This window comes from Camelus ferus, chromosome 5, assembly GCF_009834535.1.
Source record: "Camelus ferus isolate YT-003-E chromosome 5, BCGSAC_Cfer_1.0, whole genome shotgun sequence".
Classification (NCBI taxonomy): domain Eukaryota; kingdom Metazoa; phylum Chordata; class Mammalia; order Artiodactyla; family Camelidae; genus Camelus; species Camelus ferus.
Genome location: NC_045700.1, coordinates 7,294,403 through 7,319,988, shown reverse-complemented (window position 1 = coordinate 7,319,988; position 25,586 = coordinate 7,294,403). Strand labels below are relative to the sequence as shown.

The following is a 25,586-nucleotide window of genomic DNA, read 5'->3' as shown; positions in this document are numbered from 1 at the left end:
GGAGAATTAGAAAAGTCTGGCAAAAAGGATCCAGACAAAGTGCAGCCTCTTCACGAGAGCCAGGCCGCCCCTCTCTCACGATCCTGGGGCAGCCCACCCTCAACACACGTACTTTGAGAAGCATGTGTTTCTCACTGGGCGTCAGATACATCCTGTTCTCGTAGTAATCCACACACAGGTTCACGATGTCCGCTAAGAGCTCTTCATAGCCAGAAATCACTTCGAGCTGCTGCTGCAGAGACTGAAACACCGAGCGAGACCTGTGTCACTGACTGCTCTCTGTTCCCCAGACCACCCACCCGCCTCTGTCCCCCGGCGGGGATGCACCACATCCCCCCGAGGGGCAAGAGCGTGACTTACTTGTGTGATCTTGTTGTGGTTGGCCAGGAACATGGACAGGTTCTGTGATTCCTGGATGGACTGTGGGTCTGCCATTTTACGTAAAAATTGAGCAGCCCTATGAAAGAAAAAACCAAACCAAACCAGGGTTCATCAACCAACATGCTTAATGGCTTAAAATGTGCATCTTAGAAGCTGGTTAAGATTTCAGCCTCCTACGGCTTTCCACTGAACTCCAGGGAAGTCTCTTTGCAACCAGGACAGCTCAGGACCCCACTGTCCAGTTGACGGACTTCCTCAGAGATGTGGCAGCACAGCCCACAGGCATCCCCAAAGGGCACCCACACACTGGCCTCTCCCCTGGGCCCCCTGTCCCCAAGTCTGAGAAAGGCAGCCACTCCCTGTGACTCCCAGAGCTGGGTGACTAAGATGGCCAGCATCATTCAGCTTCTCCACCAGGAACCTCCCACAGGTCAGGGACCACACCACACAGTTTTGGTGCCAAAGGTCTGAGTTAGAATCCTGATTCCATCACCGACTTGCAGCCTCCATCTTGGACAAACCTAAAGATCTGGTGCCAATTCTAATATGGGAGGTGGGATTTCCCACACCGCCTAGCGATTCCCTGACACAAGCTGGGTGTCCTACGCTCAACTCAATTCTGACAGCACCTGAAGACACCATCAGACCTCACAATGTAAGAGCTCAAGTCCTACATGACTGTGCGCCATCCCCCCACTTTAGACACCAACTGGAGGTCAAGGCTGTCACCTGTGCTTCTGACCAACCAGCTACAGATCAGCAGTCCCAAAAGCCCCTTCCTTGGGTTCAATTAATTTGTCAGAGCAGCTCACAGAACTGAGAGAAATGTACTAGATTAACAGTTTATTATAAAGGATATAATGTAGAACCACAGGATGGAAGACATACAGAGGGCGAGGTATGGGGAAAGGGTAGGGGGCTTCTATGCCCTCTTTAAGCACCACTCTCCCCCAAACCTCCACATGTTCACCAACCTGGAAGCTGCCTGCATGCCCTCCCTTGGGGTTTTTACAGGAGGATTTCATCCATAAGCCTGATTTGATCACTGGACACTGGTGATGGATTCAACCTCCAACCCCTCTCCAATTCCTGAGGTCAGGAGGATAGGACCCAGAGTTGAAACCCTCTAGTCACAGGGTTGGTTCCTCTGGTGACCAGCCCCCATCCTCAGGTTACCTAAGGGCTTTCGAAAAGTCAGCGCGTTAACATAATAAAAGACACTTTATTGCTCTCATCACAGGAAATCCCAAGGGTTTCAGGAGCTCTGTGCCAAAAATGGGGATGAGGACCAAATATATCTTATTATAAATCACTACCACACCTCCTGAACCCTGACTCTCACTTATCGTATCTGTGAAAAACGACAGCTGCGTGACCAACCCCCGGGGCTGACAGGGGAAGGTGGACACAGAAGGACCTGTACGCTGAGGTCCAACAATCCTGCGTGGCTCGGCCTGAGTCTCTAGGTCTTGCCAAGCAGTGTGAGAGCACACGGAGGGCTTCCCCTAAAACGTTTAGTGGAAACGCCCACGTCAGGACCTGTCTGTGCAACCTAGTGCCTCGGGGGTTTTCCGAAAGAAAAGCTTCACGGCAAAGACCGGTAACCTACCCCAACTGTCATCTTCTTCCCTTCCTGCTTCGGAATGAACCCTGGATTTCTGTCCTGGGCACAGACTTTCTGAAGACAATTAGAGGACAGGGTCTCTGTTCTGCTAGGCCACCAACGCACTCACAGTCCCCCAGACACACGCTGCCTGTCAAGCCCACCTTTTCCAATTCTCTCCTCCAGGTCTCTACACTCAGAAAGAAAACTGCCCGGGAGGAGAGCTGGTCTAGGGGAGCCTGTGGTCCAGGGGCCAGATGTGCCCACCGCTGCGAGGGTGTGCGCCTGCGGGGACGCGCCAATCAGGGAACGAGGGGCGGAGCCACCTGCCAAGGCCGGTCCTCCCGGGGCATCCAGAGCCCAGTCGGGCCACACACACGCCTGCCAGGATGCACAGCAGCGCGGTGACCTGCCCAGAGCCGCTCGCTGGCGGTGCTGAGACGCGCCCGGCTGGGGCGCGCGCAACGCGCGGGGTGCTCCGGGCTCACCTCTTGTAGGCGGAGTGGTCGTTCTTGACGCTGCATTTCATGTTCTTCAGCTCGTCCAGCACAGCGAACATGTTGATGAACTTGCCCAGGGTGATGAGGTAGGCCTCCGACACGAAGTCCTTCCTCCTCTCCGCGTGGCACAGGCGCCGCACCTCCCCACAGAAGCGCTCGATGGCGTTTCTCTGCGCCGAGGAAGGGAGGGCAGAGACGCCACTTTCAGGGACTCGCCGACCGCAAGCCCAGCGCCCAGGTTCGCGTTACTTGCTGATGAAACGGTGGCCCCTCAAGTGCACGTTTACAGCTCAGGTAAAGACACGCGTTTCCAGAAACTGATTTCTAACTGCCTTTCCTCTGTTAAGGGGAATTAATTGTGCCCTTTACCAACAAGGTCCCCAAAGTAAAAGAACTGTGTTGCTTGTTCCAGCAAGGTTACAGAGCAAAATACTCCAAAGAACGTCTGTAAAGCAGGTGCTTTAGCTTTCAGAGCTCAAAAGGGGGGCGGGGGGATGTCCACCTGACAACCTAAGATCAAACAAATTTATCACTTAATAAGTTCTCTCCCTTTGCTAAAGGAATCTAACAAAAACTTGCACACATTTCTAAAGTATGTCTTGAAAAAGCCAGCAAGTCCCCTCTCTGTGGCCCCTCTGCCTAGCCCAAGGGCCAGAAGGAGCTGAGGCCAGGGTGAAGCCCACCAGAGTGGACAATCGAGGCAAAAGCACCTGAAAACCAGAAGAATCGAAAGTAGGCCAAGCAAGCACACTGGTGGAAAGCAGCCTTCATGTGGGGAAATAAATTCACTCCCAAAGGCAGAAGAGAAGTGAAACACAGATGCAGCCCTTATTCTGAAAGGGACAGTAAAGCATTAGACTGTCAAAGGCTTCATTCGTTCTCCTGGGTCTCAGACCTGCTGTGTCGACTGTAATTTATATGCACTTCTAGTGAGCAGTTGGTGATGGATGTGTGAGAGGGCGCCAGCATCCCACCCCCTGCATTAAACCCCGGGGATTATTTCACCGTTTTACCTGGAAGTACATAAAATTCATCAGTTTTGTGACTTCAGGCTCAAGGACCTCCACGGTTTTCTCATAAATTTCCACTCTATTAGGCTGTTCGTTACATTTCACCTGGGGGTAAACAATCACGACATAGAGAGGTTTCAACCCAGAGAGAATACAGGGAGGGCGCTGGGGTGGAGTGGGCGGGAGGTGGGCGTGGTCTGGCTGGGCAGGGGGGGCGGGACCCGGTCTGTTTGGGGCAGGGCGTGGCCAGTAGGGATGGGGTGGGGTCTGGCTGGGAGGCGGCACCTGCGGGATGGCCCGGGAGCAGCTCCTCCAGGTGTACAGCATGACAGCGTATTCTTGGCCTTCCTCCAGCATCTCATTCTGCAAAGGTACACAGGGCAAATCAAAGGCAAGTAGGAGAACAATTCTAAGAAAGGGGATGCCAAATTGCTAACATCATTCGGCTTCTTCTCTTCTTCCTTACTAGGTATCCTATCAGGATAGTACAGAACAAGTGACATTTGCCATTCAGCTGTGCCATCCCCCCAAGGGAAACAGGCAGACGGAGTTACCATGCTAGAATGGATGGTCGCCTGTTCAATGTATCTTGCAATGCCGGTGACAAATGCATTTCTGTCTTCAAAATTAGTGTTGAAATTTGGCTGAAAGGAAGAAAACCATCATGCAGACATCAGCATCACAGGCTGTCCCCCCCACCCCCCCAGCCATAGCCGCCCAGCACCCACCTGGTAGAGCAGTGAGGATGGTGGGGGCTCGATGCAGGGCTGCTGGTCAGGGCAGAGGCAGCTCTTCCAGGAGGTCCACATTGGACAGCGCATCCTCCAGGGTCACCTGGGCCGCCATCCTGGCTTAGGACAAAGCACAAAGCCACCTGTGCCGTGAGGACGGGCAGTGGCACCCTGACAAGTCCTTCCAGGGTAGGGTTTTCAGGCCCCTGCTCCCCTGTGTCCTCTCCTGGGGTCCCGTCCCCGGGGTCTGGCATCTTGCTCCTGGGCTCACCAGCAGGGGAGTCACATCGCAGCCTCTCCTGGTCGTGGTGCAGGGCACATGGGCCAACACACATGCCATCTCTTCCTGTCACCTTCCTACCTCTGGGCCACAGTCCCAGAGGGCTCTCTGCGAGGGTCTGACAACCCCTGCACTGAGGTGGAGGAGGAAAGGGCTCCTACAATAGCATGTGGGCTCCCAGGAAGCCAGCACAGCCTCAGGAGGGGCAACAGCGCTTCCCCGCCACTGATGCTTCCCCAGCGGGCCCTCCAAGCAGGGCCACACGCTAGGGACGGGGATGGAAAAGGCCAGAGCCTGGTCTCCAGGAGCACAAGACAGCCTGCAATACCCACTTAGGTGAGGCCGGAGGGCCAAGGGAAGGAAACCAGGAGGAGGCTGTTGGCAGAGGACCGACAGCAGACACTCCGTGGCTGGCATTCAGAAGCGCATAAGTGGAGCCGGACTCATGGATACACCTGTGCTGGCTCCAGGGACAGGGAACCAGCACTCTCTTCCCGCTGAATGCTGCCCTGACCCCGGACAGGATGCGTGGGGCAGCTCTGTTCATTCTGAGGAGTTAAGAGCAGCAGAGGAGCTGGACAAGAACACAGAACAGAAGAAGCACCCAGCTGCTCCCCCAGGCACTGGGCCCCAGACCAGGCGCGGGAGTGGAAGTGCGCGGCGGGGCAAGCTCCCAAAGCCCTGGTGTGCTGGTCAGAGAACAAAAAGGGAACCCTGGGCACTGGAAAGCCCCAGGGGCAGTTGTGGGGAGGAAGACGTTTGGAAGAGCAAGCCCACAAAGCTGCTGGCAAATGTCAGGCTGGTGTCCAAGCTGCACATGCGCGGATCTGACTGTCACACCCCCAAGACCAAGTCCACAGCCAGGTCCCAGTTGGCGACAGGAGGCATATGCAGGACAAATCAGAATGGTACTACTGAGCCCCCAGGACACCTGACACTACACCACAACCCATAGAGGGCAGGTCAGAATTGCAGCCTAAATCGAACCAGATGGTTTGTTTGCCTGCTGAAAAAAAAAAATCAGAAAAAAAAATTTACAATTTTCCCAAGATTTAAACAAGATCCAGAGTCTCCTATTATAATATCCAAAATGTCCAACTGCAATCCAAACTCCTCAGCAAAGAACCAGTGATGTCTTAATTCCTATGGGAACAGATGAGCAACAGATAGCAACGCCAGAACAACAGAGATGCTACAATTATCCACCAGACTTAAAGCAACTACTATAACAATGCTGGAAACAAACTCCTGAGACAAAAATGGGGAAGTTAGCAAATAAATAAATAAAAAGATACAAAGAACCAAATGGAAATTTAGATCCTAAAAAAAAACCCCACTGAAATTTTAAGAACTCCCCACAGGAGCTTATTAAGAGCAGAGGAAAGATTCAGTGAACTCTAAGAGAGCAATAGAAAGGATCTAATCTGAATGACAGAGAGAAAAAAAGATTGAAAAAAACATGGAGAGACTTAGGACAAGGGGGAGCCTTGGGAACAAGGGGAGAAGTCCAAGCACTGTGTCATCAGGGTGCGAGACGGGAAGCAGACAGCGGGCAGTGCTGGAAAACAGCTGGAAAATGACCGAGAACTTCACAAGTGTGGCTATACTTGGGTCTACAGATTCAAGGAGCTCAACAGATCCCAAGCAAGATAAACCTAAAAGACCCATATCCAGACACATCACTGTCACACTGCTCAAAAATAAGACAATGAAAAAATACCTTGAAAGCAGCCAGAGAAAAGTGGCTCATTACCCGGAGGACACCAATTTGAATGTCAGGGGACCAGAGGAAGTGAGATGACACATTTTAGGGTGGAAAGAAAAGAAGTGTCATGAAGATGAAAGAAGGACAGTCTCAGATGAAGGAAAATCAAGAGGACTCATAGAAGCAGGCTAACGTGAGTTCTTCAAATACAAGGGACATGATACCAGAAGGAAACCTTGGGGCATGAAAAACAGCAAAAGCAAGAGAAATGGTATATAGTGAGTCAACAAAATAGACTATTCCTCCAGAGCTCTTGAAAAAATGTTTGGTGGCTGAAAGCAAGTTAAAATACTGTCTGATGGGGTTTTCAGCGTATATAAATGTAACATATAAGAGAACTATCACACAAAGGGGGAAGGCAATGAATCGGAAAGAACAAGTCTGACTCCATGTTAGATCTGTTTCTTTGGCTCTAACCCTGTGCTCCGTTCCCTGTGCTCAGTCACGCTGGTTCTGCACCTTTCCTCAAAGAATGTTGCCTAAAGCCTGAAATCTACAGGACAGCCCATTCTCAAGGCTCTGGCCTTTAAGGATATTAACACTTTTCCATCCACATAAAGGTAAAAAGTTGCAGAATAGAAAATAATGTTTGTTTTGTTGGAGGTTTACAGGGACACCATGATCTGACCCACATGGACAGCTGCAAGAACAAAGGATTCCAAGAACAAAGAAATCCTACGCCAAGAAGTTTGCCACAACCCCCCCCCCCGCCCCTGCTTTTTAGTATAAAAGGAGCCTGAATTCTGACTTGGGGAAGATGGTTCTCCAAGACATTAGTCTGCCATCTTTTTGGTCTGCTGGTTTTCCAAATAAAGTCATTATTCCTTGCCCCAACACCTCGTCTCCTGATTCACTGGCCTGTCGTGCAGCGAGCAGACGAGTTTGACTCGCTAACAGCAAAAGGGCCTACATGGTGTAGGATTTTTGCATTCCACTTAAAGTGGTGCAAATAGACTGAACAGTTAGCATGTATTTGTAATCCCTAAAGCAGCCACTTAAAAAACCTACACGAAGCAATATACATAACTCATAAAAAGATTTTTTAAAAATAAATTTAAATGGACTGCTAAAAAATACTCAAATAACCTAAGAGATGACAGAAAAAGGAAACAGCAATGCAAAAAATAGTGATCTTCTTTCTGCCACATGAGGACACAATGAGAAGTTGGAGTCTGCAACCCAGAAAAGGGCCCTCCGATTCTGTAACAAAGGTGTGGGCCTCCCCACACCACCTAACACTAGCTGGGTGTCCTGCAACTCAATTCTGACACCATCTACCTGCAGACAGTGTCAGATGCCACAGGGTAAGGGCTCGGCCCCACAAGACGGCCACTCCCTGTGGTGCCAATCATAAGTCCAGGTTGACATCTGTGCTTCTGACTGACCAGCTATATGTCGGAGATCCCAATGACCCCCTCCTTTAGTTCCATTAATTTGCTAGAGCAGCTCACAGAACTCTGAGAAACATTTAACTTACTGGATTACTGGTTTAAAAGCCATCCTGAGGAAAAAGAACATAGCTAGAGGCATCACCCTCCCAGACTTCAGACAATATTACAGAGTTACAGTAGTCAAAGCAGCACGGTACTGGTACAAAAACAGACACATGGATCAATGGAACAGAATAGAGAGCCCAGAAATAAACCCACACACCTCCAGTCAATCAATCTTTGACAAAGGAGGCAAAAATATACAATGGAGAAAAGACAGTCTCTTCAGCAAGCGGTGCTGGGAAAACTGGACAGCAGCATGTAAATCAATGTGATTAGAACAGTTCGCACCATATACAAAAATAAACCCAGAATGGTTTAAATACCTAAATAAAAGACATGATACCACAAAACTTCTTGAAGAGAACATGGGCAAAACGTTCTCTGACATAATCTGCAGTGTCTTCTTAGGTCAGTCTCCCAAGGCAACAGAAGTGAAAACAAACATAAACAAATGGGATAAGCCTTTGCACAGCAAAGAAAACCATAAACAAAATGAAAAAAAAGACAATGTAGGGACTAGGAGAAAATATTCGCAAATGATACAAACGACAAGGGATTAATTTCCAAAACACACAAACAGCTCATACAACTCAATAACAAAAAACATCAACAACCCAATCAAAAAATAAGGAGAAGACATAAACAGACATTTCTCCAAATAAGACATACAGATGGCCAAGAGGCACGTGAAAAGATGCTCAACTTCACGAATTATTAAAGAAATGCAAATCCAACCTACAATGAGGTATCACCTCACACAAGTCAGAATGGCCATCATTAAAAAGTCTACAAATGATAAATGCTGGAGAGGGTGTGGAGAAAAGGAATCCTCCTGCACTGTTGGTAGGAACGTAAATTGGTGCAGTCACTATGGAGATCAGTACAGAGGTTCCTTAAAAAGCTAAAAACAGAGTTACCCTATAATCCAGCAATCGCATCCCCGAGCACATATTGGGAGAAGACGAAAACTCTAATTTGGAAGGATACATGCACCCCAAAGTTCACAGCAGCACTACCGACAAGAGCCAAGGCACAGAAACAACCTAAATGTCCGTCGACAGATGAATGGATAAACATACATACACACACATACACACACACACACACACACACACACACACACACACACACACACACAATGGAATATTGCTCAGCCATAAAAAAGAATGAAACAATGCCATTTGTAGCAACAAGGATGGACCTAAAGATCATCATACTAAGTGAAGTCAGACAGAGGAAGACAAATACTATATGGTATCACTTATATGTGGAATCTAAAATATGATACAGATGAACTTATTTACAAAACAGAAACAGACTCACAGACAGAGAAAACAAACTTATGGTTACCAAAGGAGAAAGGAAGAGGACAGGAGTTTAGGATTAGCAGATGAACCTACTATATATAAAGCAGATAAACAGCAAGCTCCTACTGTACAGTATAGGGAACTATACTCATTATCTTGTAATAAACCATAATCAAAAAGAATCTGAAAAAGTATATATATATTTGTGTATATACATGAATACATATATACATGAACACATACATATACAAGAATATATATAAATTCATATATATACATGTATAACTGAATCACTTTGCTGGACACCAGAAACTAACACAATGTTGTAAAATCGACTATACTTCAATTTAAAAAGTAGATTACTGGTTTAGTATAAAGGATAACAATTCAGGAGCATCCCCAGACAGAAGAGACGCACAGAGCATGGTGGGGGGGAGGGGCACAGGCTTTCGAGCCCCTGCAGGCGTGTGACTCTCCCCGCATCTCCGTGTTCACCAACCCGGAGGCTCTCTGAACCGTTCTTCTGGGTTTTAATGGAGGCCTCATTACACAGGTGTGACATTAAGTCATTGGCCACTGGCTCCTGAACTTAATCTCAGGCCCCTGTCTCTTCCCCAGAGGTCAGGGGGTGGAGGGAAGGTTCCACCCTTTCTTGTAATTGGTTTCCCAGCAGCCAGCCCTCATCCTTAGGTCAATTTCCAGAAGGCACCGCATTAACATAAACTCAGGTGTGGCTGACAGGGGGTTTCTGTGAACACAGACACCTTATCACTCTCCTCACTTCGGAAATCCCAAGGGTTTAAAAGCTCTCTGGCAGAAACAAAGACCAAATGTGTATTCCTTACTGTAAGTCAAATATCACAGGCCCTTACCGGGACCCATGGGGGCACCCTGACACCCTCATCCCAGACTTCCGGCCTCCAGAAGTGTGAGAAATGAATTTCCATTGTTTATAAGCACCATTGCCACCCCCCCCCCACAAAAAAACAGGGAGGGATCTAACCAGAATCAAATAATAAAATGGGAGACCTCACCCCAAACCTATCAATAATCAGATTATCGCAAAGAAGCTGAAACCCACCAATTAAAAGACAGACACCATCAGTATGATTAAAAAACTGCTGACCTCAACCATATGCCAACCACAAGAAACTCACTTCAAACACAATGACAGTGTTGTCAAAAAACCGGCCTCCGTCCCCAGAGAGCGGATTTAAGAGTTGGAGGCAGAGATTGGGGAGGACAGAACAGAACAGCTTTATTGCTTTGCCAGGCCAGGGGAGTCACGCAGGCTCGTGCCTTAAAGACCCTGAGCTCCTCTTGGGGTTGGGGTCTTGACGTTTTATAGAGAAACTGGGTGAACAGGAAAGGGGATAACAATCAGGGCGTTTTACAGGGTGTTGCATTCTGACACTCTTTTCATCTTGGTAAGAACTTTGTGTTATGGAGGAATTTGAGGAGGGTTTGCCCATTTTCTTGAGGTCAGTCCATGACCTTCTTTCCAGACCTTCAGGGTAAAAGTAAAAGGTAAGTTCTTCTGAGAAGGGAGAGCACAGGGAAGGGAGCATGTTAGACTTTAGGTCCGTTTAGCTAGAAGTACAGGCCTGAACAACAGCCATCCTGTCAGTTTTCGCTCTTTAAGCAGGAAGGCTGACAGTGTACGGGGAAGAGAGGTACCGTCCAAGAACAGCCAGAAGGAGGCTGGAGTCCTGCGTGAGCGGCAGGCCCCGAGGGTCGCAGGGCAGGACATTACCGGGGGTGGAGGGGGCGCTGCGCCAGGACAGAAGCACGCTCAGCGGGGATGCGCCTAACAAGGGCGCATCCAACGACACCAGGCGCCAGCGCTGAAAGGAGAAGTCACTCCCCCTGGGCGGCGGGCAGGGCTCTCGGCGACAGCTCTCAGCCCGCGACAGGAAATCAGCAGAGCACGCGGGACGGACACCAAGGGAGCCACGGGGCCTGGTGGGCATGCCACAGAACAGCCCTCCGACAGCAGCACAAGGTCTCTTCTGCATGGTTCTGACTACACATTTTAAATGTCACAGCAATTTTTCAAAACAATGACAGCAGTGTCCTTCCATGACCACTTCCTTCTCTCATCACAACTTCCTATTCCACACAGTCAAGAAAGGAGACGCCCAGAGGAGGGGTGCACAGTCACTGTCCTCATCCTGGTCACCGTCCTGGAGAGCCACTGCCAGGGCCCCAGTGGGGTCCACACAGGGCATCTCAAAGCTGATGGCCTTCCCCAGTTCCCCAATCCCCTTCGCCACCATCGTCAATGAGAAAACAGTTGATCCAGCCACCCAGGGACAGCCACACAGCCACAGGACCAGCCCTGGCCTCCACACCCAGTGCCCCTTCCTCCCATGCCTCTGCCCAGGATGGGACAGGACCACCCAGTTACAGAGGACGTGGTGCAGGAGGGTTAAGGAAAGGCTCTGTGACACACTGAGGTCACATCCTGGGACAAACATCAAATGCTCAACTTATTTCAAATCAGTGTTTCAGGACCTTTTTCTCTGTCTTGGTTTATAATATGATGGAATATTATTTGGCATTAATAAGAAAGGAAATTATGATACACGTGACAACATGGATGAACCCTGAAAACGTGCCAAGTGTCACAGAAGCAGGCACAGGTCAAATAGTGCACGATTCCACTCGTGTGAGAGGATCAAATTCACAGACAGAGGGAGCGCGCTGGTCCCCGGGGGCAGGAGGCGGGGGCTGGGGAGGACTGTCTGATGGGCACAGAGCTCCAGTCTGGGAAAACGGGACGATGGGGTTGGACAGGTGGTGATTGGCTGCACAACACCTGTGACTGCCCTGGACCCGACACCTAAAAATGGTTACAGTGGTAAATTTTATGATTTAAAATAAAAAATTAAATTAAGGTAAATAAAAAATTAAATAAAAATTTTTAAAAATTAGGAGCAAAAGTGAAATCAATATGCATTGTAGATAAATCAGAAAATACACAAAAGGTAAAAGAAAAGACATCTTCCATGATTCCCCTGACCCCTCATAGAAACATGGTAACGTCAGCTGTTTTCGTCAGCTGCTCTTTCCTTCCAACTTCCACTAAAAACGTTCAAGTTGTTGGACATTCTTTACAGCATCTTTTCAGCTTCGTGTGGACTACCAGCCAAGGCCCTGTTGTCACTCACTGAGGCTCCTTCCTGTTGAGTTTTTCGGTCACGAAGACCCCCCACCATCACCTGGCGCGGGGAGCTGTTTGACTGGCACACACCCGGTCCCAGGGCCTGGGGGCACCCCCGAGGGCGTGTGCATCTTCCATGAGGGCCTGCCGGCATGGCCTCTTCTCACTCGTTAAGGAACAGCTGGTTCTGAATCCAAGTCCCCAAGGTCTCCATCCCGACATCTTCTCCGGCCCCTCACAACTCCACCCGAAGATTTCCTGTAAACCCATTTCCTTTTCTGCATCTCTGACCATCCCCTCGTTGGTGGCCTGCTGCTCAGGGAATGAGGTCCACGTTTGTTGTGCCCGCAGGTCAGGGATCCGACCGGCCCCTTCCCCTCACTCGCTCCAGCCCACTGGGGTTTCCTTCCCGCACGACCCGGGATGTGTGCCTGGTCACTGCTCGGCCCTGGGACCGAGCCTTAGCTGCACCTGAAGGACCGACCAGCCATCACAACCGCCTTCCACGGCTGCCAGTGCCCGAGAGCGTAATGAAAGTAACGAGTCTGGACCGCAATCAGACCTGCCAGGATGCCACGTCGAGGAGTTACCATCTAACAGCTCGATTACATTTCTGTCTCTGCTGGTCCAGCTCAAATGGGCTCATACAGAGATGTGCACGGCTTAGGGCCTGGTCACAGCAGGGTGGCACGTGACCACAGGCACAGACTGAAGACCACGTGAGGACACGTAAGAAGGCCACTGTCTGCAAGCTAAGGAGAAAGGCCCCGGAGGGAGCCAACCCTGCCAGCACCTGGATCCCAGCCTCCCAGCCTCCCAGCCTCCCAGCCTCCAGAACTGGGAGACAATGCATTCCTGTCGCCTGAGCCGCCTGGGCTGCGTACTTGCTCTAGCAGCCCGAGCAGACCAGCAACACAGCCAAGAACCAGCAGAGCAGAACCGCCCAGACGGTTCTGCTCACGCCCTCGTGCTGAGTGACCCCGAAAACCAGCACGTGCTTGTGTTTCTCTGATCACGAAACAATACTTGCCCGATGCAGAAAAAGCAGACTGCTGGCAGCAAAAAAGGCCAGCTGACCCGCTACGGCCCCGGTCAGAAAGGGCCAGCGTGGGCAGTTCTGGTCTGTTATCCCCACCCTCCCCATGGGGGTGAAACAACGGGTTTAGGCCACACATCTACGTAAAAGCCAGGCTTTCTCTTCCTCGACTGGCTTGCTTTTCAGCAGCAGTGCCCAACCCTCAACTTTGTTTCTGATTCCAACGGTTTTCACGTTATAAAAATGAACTTAAATGTGTCAGGGGGGGCTGCCTTTTAACAAGCTATCAACTATTTGATTTTGAAAGTTTAAGAGCTTTAAAAATAAAGATTTCAAAAAAGGACAGATTGATCTCATTTGCTGCTGTCCGTGTGTCCCTGACTCAGGGGTGCCCAGCGCCCTGGGGACACCTGGGCTCCGGGCAGCCAGTCAGCATGGTCCCCGTCGGTGGTGGGGTGGCCAAGAGCAGAGCCAGAGCTCCGAGCTGGTAACAAGTCACCCCACGCTGTGTGTCGCACCTAACTGGCTTGTTCCTTTCTGTGGCTGTGTCCTGGCTCCCGTGGCAGGGCCCTGGCATGCAGACAGTGTGTCTGTGCCCATGAGCTGGAGAGGAGGGGCGTGGGCAAGCCCCCCAAAGCAGGGTCGAGGTGAAGGAGAACTGTGACACACCAGAACGCTCCCAGCCAGCGAGACCCTGACGCCGGCTACTTCCTCCTCCTTCCCTGCCCTTGAGTGAGGGGCTCCCAGGGCCCAGGGGCCTCTTCTGACTCAGCCCAGAGCAGACACACCATCTTGCACCCAGACCCAGGCTCAGCTCTGTGCAGGGCAGGGTCTTTGAAATCCTGCCTCCATAAGGGGACCACCCCCTCCTGCCATGCACGGACCACTGCATGGGCCCGCACAGGACCAGCACCTCGACGATGCTTCCCGCACAGCTCATGAGCAGGGGCGACTGGGGGCACCCTTTCCTCTCATCCCTCGGCTGGACTTGGAGCCTATGTGTGATCAGAACTAGGGCCCAGGGAAGGAATACTGTGAACCTCAAGTGGCCACGACAGGTAGGCATCAGGGGACCCCAAATGGGATCAGGGGACCAGGAGTGGGGGTCAAACAACCTCAGGTGGGCAGGAGGCCGAGGCTGCCAGCGCCAGGGTAGAGACCCCACACTGCTGACCCCCTTCCTCCCCAACTGGGCACTGTCCACCTCTCAGCCTTGACCACCTTCATCTTCCCAGCAAGTTGTCCTCACGGTCACCCCCAAGGTGGGGTCATCACACTCTGACAGATGAGCACAGCAAGGCTCAGAGCCACACGGCAGAGGCAGGGGAAACAGCCATCCTGACCCTGGCACCAGGCACCGCGTCCATGGGGGCCAGGGACACAGGCAGGCAGAGGTCAACATGGCGATTTTCACCAGGGTGACTGCAGGTGTAGGGAAGCCAGCCAGGCCTGAGGGTAGGAGAGGGGCAGCGAGAGCCCAAACCCCCGCCAGCTTTCAGGGTCAAGGGGACAGGATTAGGGATGGGGACAGGGCTGCGGTGAGCAATCCAGGGACAAGGCAAGATGATTCTGTGAATGGCAGCAGTTGCCACGCACCTCGAAACCAGGAACGGTGGGTAACAGAACCCCTGCTGTTTAGTAACTATGACTTGGTCATCTTCCCCGTTTCTGAGCAGCATGAGGGAAGGTGGGCGGGAAGACAGGGAAGCCTCCTCTGTTTGCTGGTGGTTCAGTTAAAGGTAGTAACAGATGAGTCCTTACATAACCCAACGATCTTAAAAAAGAAAAAAAAGAACACTTAGGCTGCCAAGAATTAATAGCAATTAAAGCAGCAAGACTGATTTTCCACCTGGAAGCATAGGTGGTGTCAAGAAAGTAAAAGGGAAAGAGGAAAAAATTGTGTGTGTGTGTTTTCAACAAGCCCAGCGTCACTGGGAGAACGCAGGCGCCCAGTCAGAACATCGGCTACAGAGAAAGATGAAACAAAGGAGCAAAATGAGAAAGATGGCTTCACACGTGAGGTGTGAAGACAGGCGGGGGTGGGGGGCGCCCTAGTGAGCTGGGGTGCCCTCAGGGGTCCGCAGTCCAGACACCCTGCCAAGGCCCCAGAGAGCACAGTGTGGAGGCATCCACTCCTGAGGGGTCCAGGCCTGGTCCAGGCCCTTTAAGCATCTCGGGTGACTACAGGGCCCAAGGGACAGTGTCACGGAGCTGCCACCCACACACAAGGCCTCCTCCAAGCCCGGACCACCTCAGTCCACACCACCTGTGGGGGCCACCCTGGTACAGGACACAGGCCATGAAGGGGGGCCTTGTATTTTACCAGATTAGAAGATAAACTTCTGTCACCATAGAGATGTATGCACTTCTTTTCTATGACTGTCTCCCTAGTACTGCTCTGGAAACAAAAAACTGCTAGAACACTTTCTGACTGAATAATCTGCAAGTATTTGAAAGAGGACCCCTCATCTACCAGCATAGAAGGTAAAAACAAAAAGCAAGAGAAAATAAATTGCAGTAAAGGGTGAGCCCAGGGACAAAGGGACACCAGCTGGAGGAGGGGGACCATTCAGAAGTGCTAGTTAAAAACACTAACAGAGGCAGCTCAGGACAGAAACAGCAAGCCAGCCCTATTCCTGGCTACTTCTGCTTCCAAAGCAGATAAGCTTAGATCTTCTGCACATCAAACATTTAAATCCAACGGGTCTCACACAGCCACAAAAGAACTCAGCATCTATAACTTCTGTCAAGACAAGGTCTTAACTGGATAATTTACTGTCTGTGAAAATGGAAATGAAAACTGTTACACTAGGTGCTCGCCTTTTAATAAACCATCCGACTTCCGGGGATTGGGAACCAGACCGGGGGCGGAGTGGAGGGGTGTGAGCTGGGTGGCCGCTAGCCCGGCTCATAAATGGGACTAAAAATTGACCCTGAGGCCCCGGAGGGTCAGGCAGCAGTACCACCGGCAGCAGCGGGCAACTGGGTGCCCGAGAAAAGTCTGAGGCGCGGGGATGCTCATGCAGGGGCCAGGAGCTGGACCACCCTGGCGGGTTGGTGGGGGGGACGGTGCCAGACCAGACAGGGCAGGGAGGGCAGGCGGCAGCCGTACCCAGGTGGGGTGGCATCCGACACAGGCGGGGCCCACTGTCAGCTAAGTGAGGGTGCGTCTCAGCCACGGGCTGGCAAGTGGGCGCTGTGCTCAGACCCAGGAGGCTTTAAAATAGAACTGCAAGGCAGCGGGACAGCAAGGTTGCAAAACATGGTGAAACCACAGGAGAGAGAATGCAGAAGTGGCAGCTCTGATATCCATCCAGACGTCCTGCCTGTGGCACCGCAGCGAGCACCACGCGTGTGTCACTGTCACCCTACCAGTCAGCCCACGTGACCTGAGCCAAGAGGGGGGCTTTGCTGGAAAGAGGATCTTCCAAACTACAAAATGTTTCTGCTAACATGTGCAAGACATTGATTTTCTTCCTCTTCTATATGCAAATAACACTATGCATCCATTTTTTTGTGCAGTCTGTTCACATGCAAAATAAATCATCTGAGGAAGAGAAGCATAGTTGATTCAAAGGTGTCTTTCTCTCCCACGTTTTAAAACAATTTTGTAACCTCAGCATGTTTCCTCAGATCAGTGGGGTGGGGAAGGAGAACGGGGCTGCTGGGGTCAGTAGGCAGAAACTTCATAATTCAAAACCAAATGTCACCTTCAGCCCAACTGTACTACCAAAGACATTCAACTGTTTTAAGGCACAAAATTTCCAGCCTCAAAAGCAGCACTGGTCTCTTCTGCAATTACCTCAAAAGAAGGGCTGTATCAGCAGAGAAACAAAAATCAAGTTTGCTTGAAAATCACAGTAAGGTGAAGTCTGGGATGGAGTCTGTCCGGGAATCTGGAGTCTGTCTGGGAATCTCGAGTCTGTCAGCCCCTGCGGCCAGGGTCAGGCTGCCCCTGGGACAGGGTCTTTCCAAAACAGAGGGGTTTCTCCGCCTCCTGAATGCCGACCCCCTTCCCCAGCCTTCCTACAGCTGCCCCAAGGGCCGGACCAGCCCCTTCCCCACCTGGGGCGCTCCCAAGCCTCACTCTCGCCTGCCACGCCCCCTCTTAATTCCTTTCACCTTGGATCCTGTCGCGCTCCTGCTTACATCTGTGCTGGCTGCCTCTACACACTGCTGTGGTTTTCAAACCATGTTCCGTGGAACCCCAGGGTACCCCACGACAGCAAGAGAGTAGCCCTGCCTTTATTTTATGAACTGGGGCTCCTCTTGAGATTTCTATAAAAAACTACACAGAAGTAGTGGAAAAATGGAAATGTTCCCCAGCTGTCACGGCCGGACAGCCAGCAACCAGGTGAGGCCGAGGGAGCCGGACTCACGGCTGTGGGACAGATGCTGGGATGGGGAGGGTCCTCCTCTGTCTGGGATCCGGGAGCCAGTGGGCTACTAACCCCGATGTTTCTCTGTGACTGTGGTGGCTCCTCATCTTTCAGACAGAATCCAGTGTGTGTTTGGGACACGAGGGAAGATGGCAGTTGCCTGGCCCAGTGTGTTCTTTCTAGGACACAGCCAGCCTTGGCGGTCTCTGGCACTGGGGGGGGCAGGGCGGTCAGACCACAGAGAGGGTGCCACCAACCTCGCGGACCAGGCTGGGGGCTCCCCATCAACCAGGACATCGGGACAGCTCCCTGCCCCAGAAGCAGAGGGAGACGGAGCCCACACGCAGGCCGGCCAGCCAGGTGCAAAGGCCTCCCCAGTGCACCGCAGGGGAGGCTGGGCCCCCGCGGCCCCTGCTGCCCCGGACCCCGGCCAGCAGTGCGGCCACCAGCGCCTGCGCAGTCCTGTCTGGACCAACCGACGAGTGACTGCCAAGCCTCCCATCAGGTGCCCAGCACTGACTTAAGCACTTAGCAAAGTGACACCACTGCGTATCAGGCCAGTGGGCACTCAGCCCCTGAATGCCGGAGAGGATGGAGCCCCTGCAGACGCCTCACCTCACCCTGACCATCCTGCACATACACGCCACCACGGCCACCTCCTCGGGCCACCTCCTTCGGACTCTTCCTGGGGCAGAGGGGGCTGCAGATAACAACCGTCATCGGGCTCCCCACACCACCTGTGAAAGTGCCTTTTCTTCCTTCCTTGTCCTTCCCCTGATCCAGTAAGGACCCTGGCCTCCCACATCCCCTTCCAGGTGTAGGGGTGCACCTAGGCACCCATCAGGGTTCCGGAAAGCTTCCTAGTGGTTCTGGAGCAGCCAGATGGCCTCCCAGTCCAGGTGTACCCCTCCAGGGGCTCCAGACTGGCTGCGGCCCTGGGCCAGACTGCAACCAGTGTTGCTCCTCTCTGGCATCCAGCCTGAGGTCAAGGTCGTGACCTTGGGCACCACCTTACTTACATCCCAGCCCCCAGTTTCTACCTAGGAAAACTGCCACTAGGGCTGAAAGCGTCAGTCTTGCTGTCTTCCTCCTCACCCTGTGACTCCCACGATTCCCAGGAAGCTGGCATCAGATCCAAGGCTTTCCTGCAGAGGCACCAATTCTGAAAGTGGGGATGGAACTTACAGAAGGCGAGCTTTCTTCTCAGGGAACCAGAATCCTGGTTCTTTCATCCAGCTACCACCGGGTCCTCTCCAGACGTGTGGGAAATCTGTCTCGGCCAAGGAAGCCCTCAGCTGGCTCTTGGCCTCGATGGGACAAAGGCAGAGAGCAGTGCCTTCACCAAGCCTCAGCGTATCTTCTCCACCACCACAGAAACAGCTGCACAGTCCAGAACCCCCAATGGCCCATGGCCACCCGGAAGCACGGTGGGGCCTGCCCTTCCAGCCCACCCCAAGCTCAGTCCCCACAAACGACCCAGACGCGTCCCGCCCAGGCTCCATCACCAGCACCTGTCATACTGGAAGGGGGCCTCAGCCTCGCTTACACAGCCCCATAAATGCTCACCATGGCCTCGGACCCAGGGGTCCTTCTAAGCCATCCGCTTGTATTCACCATTTTAAGTTAACAAGTGTTTACCTTCTAGAGAAAAGCCTAAGATTACCGTATCTGAGCAGAAAAGTCCAGTATGATGGGTCCTCCGTACCCACGGATGCACAACCTGGGGTTACGGAGGACCGACTATATTCATGCTATAAATGCCATTTTATATAAGAGACTTGAGCATCCATGGATTCTGGTATCCACGAGAGCTCCTGGAACCAATCCCCCAGATACCGAGAGACAACTGTGTTTTCAGATGACTTTCCTAACAGCACACCCCAGGAGAGGATTCTTAAATCTCACGACTGTCTTCAAAGCAGCAGGAGGTGATCCATCGATCCGACTTCTGCCCATTTATCTGAAGGAAACAGAATCACTAATTCAAAAAGATATCTGCACCCCATGTTCACAGCAGCATTACTTACAATAGCCAAGATATGCATCATGCTAAGTGAAGTAAGTCAGACAAATACTGTATGATCTCACTTAATTATGGAATCTTAAAAAGTAAAAATAAAAAAGGAAAGAAACAAACAAAACCCAAAGATTGGTGGTAACCAGAGGTAGGGAGTGGGAAAACCAGGTGATGGGGGTCAAAAGGCACAAACTTTCAGTTATAAATAAATATCACCAGGGATGTAACGTACAGCATGGTGACTATAGTTAATAATACTACATTGCGTATATGGAGGTTGCTAAGAGAATAGATCTTCTAAGTCCTCAACACAAGAGAAAAAATGTTGTACGTGCGGTGACGGATGTTAAATGGACTTACTGTGGTCACTTCACAATATGTCAAATCAGGGGTCACTTTCATTTTTACAATTTATCAAGTGGAACCGCACCTAAATGTTCTTCTTAATTTGCATTCCTTTTATTCCTACTCAGATTGAACAAATTTTTATACAATAACCCATTTTTTTTTCTTATGTGACTTGCCAGCTTGGTTTGTTTTTCCCTGTTACTTTTGTCCTTCGAATCTTGCTATTTTCCTCATCCATATCCACAGGCGCTCCCTACACCCTCTGATGTTAAAGACACTGTATAGCACAGGGAACTACGTTCAGTATCTTGAAATAACCTTTAATGAAAAAGAATAGGAAAACGAATATATGGATGTATATGCATGACCGAGACATTGTGCTGCACACCAGAAACTGACACATTGTAACTGACTGTATTTCAATTAAAAAATAATGATAATAAAATAAAACTGTGTGAAAATTACAAATTTTCAAAAAACTTTTCCTAGGTCAGACTACTTGCCTTCAAACCACTGACTTTTTTTCTTGAAACCTCAGTTTTAAATGTGTATCGTATCAACTTTTCAGCCTTTTTTCCCTTTGGAATTTCCTCTTTCACTTAAAATTTACCAAGTAGGAAGAAGTCTACCAGCCCCAGCCAGGGAAGGAAGCAGTTTCTAACCCACAGCCCCCGTCTGAGCAAAGTGCTGGCCCTCTGTCAGAAAGCAAACAACTGCCCATCTGAGACACAGCTCTGAGGTAATCCCAAAGAATTAACTTAAGGTTAATACTGAGATCGATTAACAGTTCAGGAACTGGACTGATGTCAGGGATTCTTTCGTTGAACCTCAGATGCATGATAGAGTCTGGTCCTGGCCCCTTCTCACCTTGCTAAGTTTAACGGTGAAGCAAAGACAGATGAAGCACCATCCACAGCAAAAGCCAGGGTCCTGCCCATGCAGACAGTGAATCCCACCCCAGCACTGATCCCCTGCCTGCTTCTGTACAAGTTGCATCTCACTTCTACACATTCTCAAAAGGCACTTTTAAACTCAGCCCTTATAAAAGGGATATCATGCTATCTATAACCGTCTGACTTACTCCTTGCACTGCTGTTAACGCCACTGAGAGGCGTCCACAGTGTCACGTGCTGCTCTGAAGCGCTCTTTTTACAGCTGTATACCATTCCACTCACTAATGGACCAGTCTGCGCACCACCTCCAGAGGCGGTTTACAGGATCTTTGTTATTGCAAACCTTGAGGAAAACTCTTGCACATTAACATGTGCAATGGGGTCTCCAGGACAGGGATCAGCACTTTTTCTATAAAGGATCAGAGCTGGTAACTGTTCTGTGGGCACGTCAGGAAACAGCCTTCTCCTTAGGAAATACACACTGAAGGGTTAAGCGATAAAGGGCCTCAAATGGATGGGAAGAAGTTTTGCCATGTGTTCTGTGCACTATTTTTATTTTTGCAGTTTTTGTAAGGTTGAAATTATTTACGAAGAGTGAAAAATGGAACATTCCCCTAGAAACTTTTTTAAACATAAGGGGAAAGGAATTAAAAACGCTGAAAACAGACCTAAGTTCTTGACTGCAGATGTGTGCCTGAGCAGGGGTTACGGGGAACTGAGACCTGTTGAGGGTTCATAACGCTACTTTCTGTGCCTCTGCACAGTATGGAATTGCCCACAATGAACAAAGCTGCTAAGGTGAGTACAGGCAGACCTCGGAGATGTTGTGGGTTCTGTTCCAACCTCCCCGCAACAAAGCAAATATTGCAATAAAAGTCACACAAATTCTCCGGTTGCCCAGGGCATATAAAGTTATAAAGTTTACACTGTACTGTAGTCTATTAAGTGGGCAACAGCATTATGTCTTAAAAAACAATGTACACACGAGAAATTGACACAACATTGTAAACTGACTAGACTTCAATAAAACAGTGGCTGATACACAAAAGAGCTTAATAACTATGAGCTTGTTTTCAGTATCATTCTCAACTACGTGGTTGATTGATTCATGCTGCTTCTGCCCCAAATGTCCCACATCCCTTTTGCCACCATTCCAACTCTGCCAGGCTTTTTAAGCAAATTGTAGACTATTTTTATTTATGGTGTGCACAAGAAATTCAAGACTATTTCTGATAACGGTATTTATCAAGGCTGGAAATTCACCGTGCTTTAGTATTGCTTGTGCGTTGGAAATAATGTGTGGGGTTGCCCTGCAACAGCAGAGAGGACAGGCCAAGAGTCCCAAAGGAATGTCAACCAGGAGTATCTGATGACAATACTTGGGGGGGGGAATAATAAGGGTGTCGGAAATGTGTTTTGAAAAGCATACCATTGTGATAATGTAAAAACAGCTTAAAATTACTTGGTATTAAGAGTATAAATAATGTCGCCTCAAAAAACCCCAAAAACAATGTACATAACTAAACTAAAAAATACATTACTGCTGAAAAATGCCCCTGTCACTTACTCCAGCCCCCTTGTTTATAACGTGCTTTCTCTTGAGAAACTAAGATGCACGTTTAGGTGTGAATGTGGATGTGCAAACGCACATGTAAACATACACGCACGTGTTTACATTTTATCATCTGAGCCGGCAGAACCTGATGATCTTTTTGCAATAGTAACATCAAAGATCTCTGATCACCCTAACAAATATAAAAACAACGAAAAAGTTAAAAATACTGCAAGAACTACCAGAATGGGACACAGACACATGAGCGAGCAAATGCTGAAGGAAAAATGGCACCAACAGACTTGCTCGATGCAGGGTTCCCATAAACCTTCAATTTATTTAAAAAAAAAAAAAAAAGCATTATCTCCAAAGCACAATAAAGTGGAGAAAAATTAAACAAGGTGTGCCTGTATTTTATTTAGAGAATCACAAAATCCTGTAAGTGGCACCCCAGGATGCCCTGGGAGTTGGGGTACCAGCTGGCTGCAACTAAAACAAACACTCCAGAGACTTAGCACAAATGCTGACTCTCATACCTTGCCCCGTCTCAGTGGAGCTGGGGTGCTCGGGGCACCTGCATTTGTAACGTCCAGCCCACCCCTCCTGAATGTGGAGTCCCTGGCCCACACTTCAAGAAAATACTTTAGGGCAGTTGTCTCCAACGTCGTGTGTACCATGTAATCCCTTAGAATGACAGAATAAAACCCTGGAGCATCTGTATTTTTTACAGGAAGAGGAGGAATGAAGCCTCCCTGACAGCTACCTGCCTGCCCCTGCCTCCTCGCCTGGTCCTCAAGGCTCCCAGGGCTCCCGGGCACCCTGTCCCTGTAACTAAAAGAACTGCCAGGGACCTCAGGGTGTGACTGTATTTGGAGACGAGTCTTTACAGAGGTAATTAAAGTAAAATGAGGTCATAGGGTGGGTCCTAGTCCAATGTGGCTGGTGTCCTTATAAAAAGGGGAGATCAGGACATAGACAGGCAGGGAGGGAAGACCATGTGAAGACACAGGGAGAAGGCGGCCATCTACACACCATGGAGAGAGGACTCAGAAAGAACCAGCCCTGCTGACACCTTGATCTTGGACTTCCTGGCTTCAGATCTGAGGTACCTTGGTACAGGACCCCTAGCAAAGTAATACACAAACCTTGAAAAAGGGTTCATTCCTGCAAATGTGCCGGGGATGGAAGGCAGGAGGACCCACAGCCCCAGGCAAGCGCAGCCCCCACTGCACTTCCCCAGCCTGGCTCCTGGGTGCCACGTGGGGACTTCTACACCTGGCATGTGGACACGACCACCGCCCGGCAAACACAGTGCTGCCTTCTACATCTTTTCAAGACCTCTAGCTGTCATGAACTGTGCACCCAGCACGTCTGGACAGAGATACCAACTGGGGCACGTGCACAGAGACGCTTTAGGGATGGGGTAAGCAGTGTATGAATACTGGGAGGTGAAATCCTGTGATTCTCAAAATCACCTCCGTCTTTTTTTTTTGCAGGTTGAGCTAATAAAGAAACGTAAAAAAATGAAAGGAGAAATCCTGAATAAGTGTGCATAAGTTATTTAAACTTTTTCAAGCAACCTGAGGTACCTGGAAGCCTCTACTTGGACACGTGGCCAGGGCTGTGGGAGGAAGGGCGGGCGCTCCCCAGCACCCCTTCCTGGGAGCTGCCGGCTGAAGGGGCAGAAGGCTGGGAACAGGGCTGGGGCTGCCATCCTCAGGGAACCGACGGTTCCAAGGCCGGGAGAGCTGTGCAGGGTTGTGAGAACGGCCTGGCCAGAACACGCCTGGCCTGGCGGGCTGGGGGACCTGGGACGGATGACGTTTGTGTCCACTGCTGTGGCCAGCAGGCCAGGGCAGGACCTTCTGGGAGAGCCTGGCGGGGCTGTCCAGCAGGACGTCCATCCCAGTCGCTCTAAACCAACTCACAAGCTCCCAAGGCACAGAGTTCTAAGTACATTCAAATACACACTCTTGCAGGGGAAGGGTACAGCTCAAGTGGTAGAGCACACGCTTAGCATGCATGAGGTCCTGGGTTCAAGCCCCAGTACCTCCATTAAGAATAATAATTAAGTAAATAAATCTAATTACTACCCGCCGCCAACTAACTACACAACCTTGGCTAACTCTGCAGAAATGCACCTGACCTATGTACAAAGGGAATTCAGTGGGAATTTAAGCCTTTCACGCTCGGAGTCCTTAGAAAGCCGTGTCTTCACAACTCCGCCCAGCCTGTGGGCACCCCCAGGTTGAGTGCGGCCGGATAATGCAGCACATTTCTCCTCCTGTCTTGACCCTGAGGCAGAATCAGGCCAACTGAGAGCTCAAGAAGCTTCTTGTGAGCCTTTCCAGAATCACAATTAAGCCCAGACAATCTATGAGGTAAGCCCAAAATGTGCCCCTGGAATCCAGGCGATACACAGAGAACCTGGCACAGGGTCACATGGAAGTGCAGAGCAGGATTCACGTCTTCGCTGGCAGCTACCCCAGACCTGGGCCATCCTGGCAGAGGCATCCCCAGAGAGAACGCGCCCCACTCTGTCCGCCTCTGGTGGATGCGGGGCCTATGTGGCCACTGAGAGGGTCACAGCCTCTCACAGCTTGTGTACAAGGTCTGACAGTAAGGATGTGTTCCCTTTTCCTGGTGGAGGGAGGGTGGGCCCCTCACTCAGCTGGCAGTTCCAGAAGGCAGGGACCCCCTCCACTTCTGCCCTTTGTACTGGGGCTTACCCTGAAGTACGCACTCAGCCAATCTTTGTTGGAGGAGACAATGACCTAAAACTGCAAATTATTAAAATACAACGTAAAAATGACCCACTGTGATGATTAATTTTATGTGTCACCTCGGCTACTATGGTACGATCCAGGTTTCGGCCAAGCATCAATGTAGAGGTTGTTACACAGGTGGTTCTTTGATGTGATTTACATTTAAATGGGCAGACTCTGAGTAAGCAGATGAGCTTCCGGAACATGGGTGGGCCTCACCTAAACAGTTGAGGGCCTGACAAGAAACAAGCAAGTTCCCCTAAAGAGGAAAGAATTCTGCCTCTGGACAGGACTTTGGACTACAGCTGCAACATCAGCTCTTCCTGGGTCTCAGCCTGCCTACTCTGAATCCAGAATTGCCAG

The 25,586-nt window shown here is 50.4% G+C and overlaps 1 protein-coding gene and 1 long non-coding RNA gene across 2 annotated transcripts in view; one reads left to right on the top strand and one right to left on the bottom strand.

The window, feature by feature from the left end:
* Nucleotides 1-4,355, bottom strand: part of CYFIP1 (cytoplasmic FMR1 interacting protein 1) — a 63,756-nt gene extending 59,401 nt beyond the window's left edge. Inside the window, 8 exon segments of the mRNA XM_032479268.1 lie at nt 113-241; nt 361-457; nt 2,473-2,654; nt 3,498-3,599; nt 3,780-3,857; nt 4,049-4,138; nt 4,223-4,273; nt 4,275-4,355. Of these exon segments, the coding sequence (XP_032335159.1) occupies nt 113-241; nt 361-457; nt 2,473-2,654; nt 3,498-3,599; nt 3,780-3,857; nt 4,049-4,138; nt 4,223-4,273; nt 4,275-4,340 (795 nt within the window). The 5' untranslated portion in view covers nt 4,341-4,355.
* Nucleotides 4,356-11,151: 6,796 nt separating this feature from the next.
* On the top strand, nt 11,152-23,835 carry LOC116663555. The gene is made up of 3 exons (XR_004319735.1): nt 11,152-11,574; nt 18,975-18,980; nt 23,825-23,835. It is a non-coding gene; the product is annotated as an uncharacterized LOC116663555 (long non-coding RNA).
* The last annotated feature ends 1,751 nt before the right edge of the window (nt 23,836-25,586 follow it).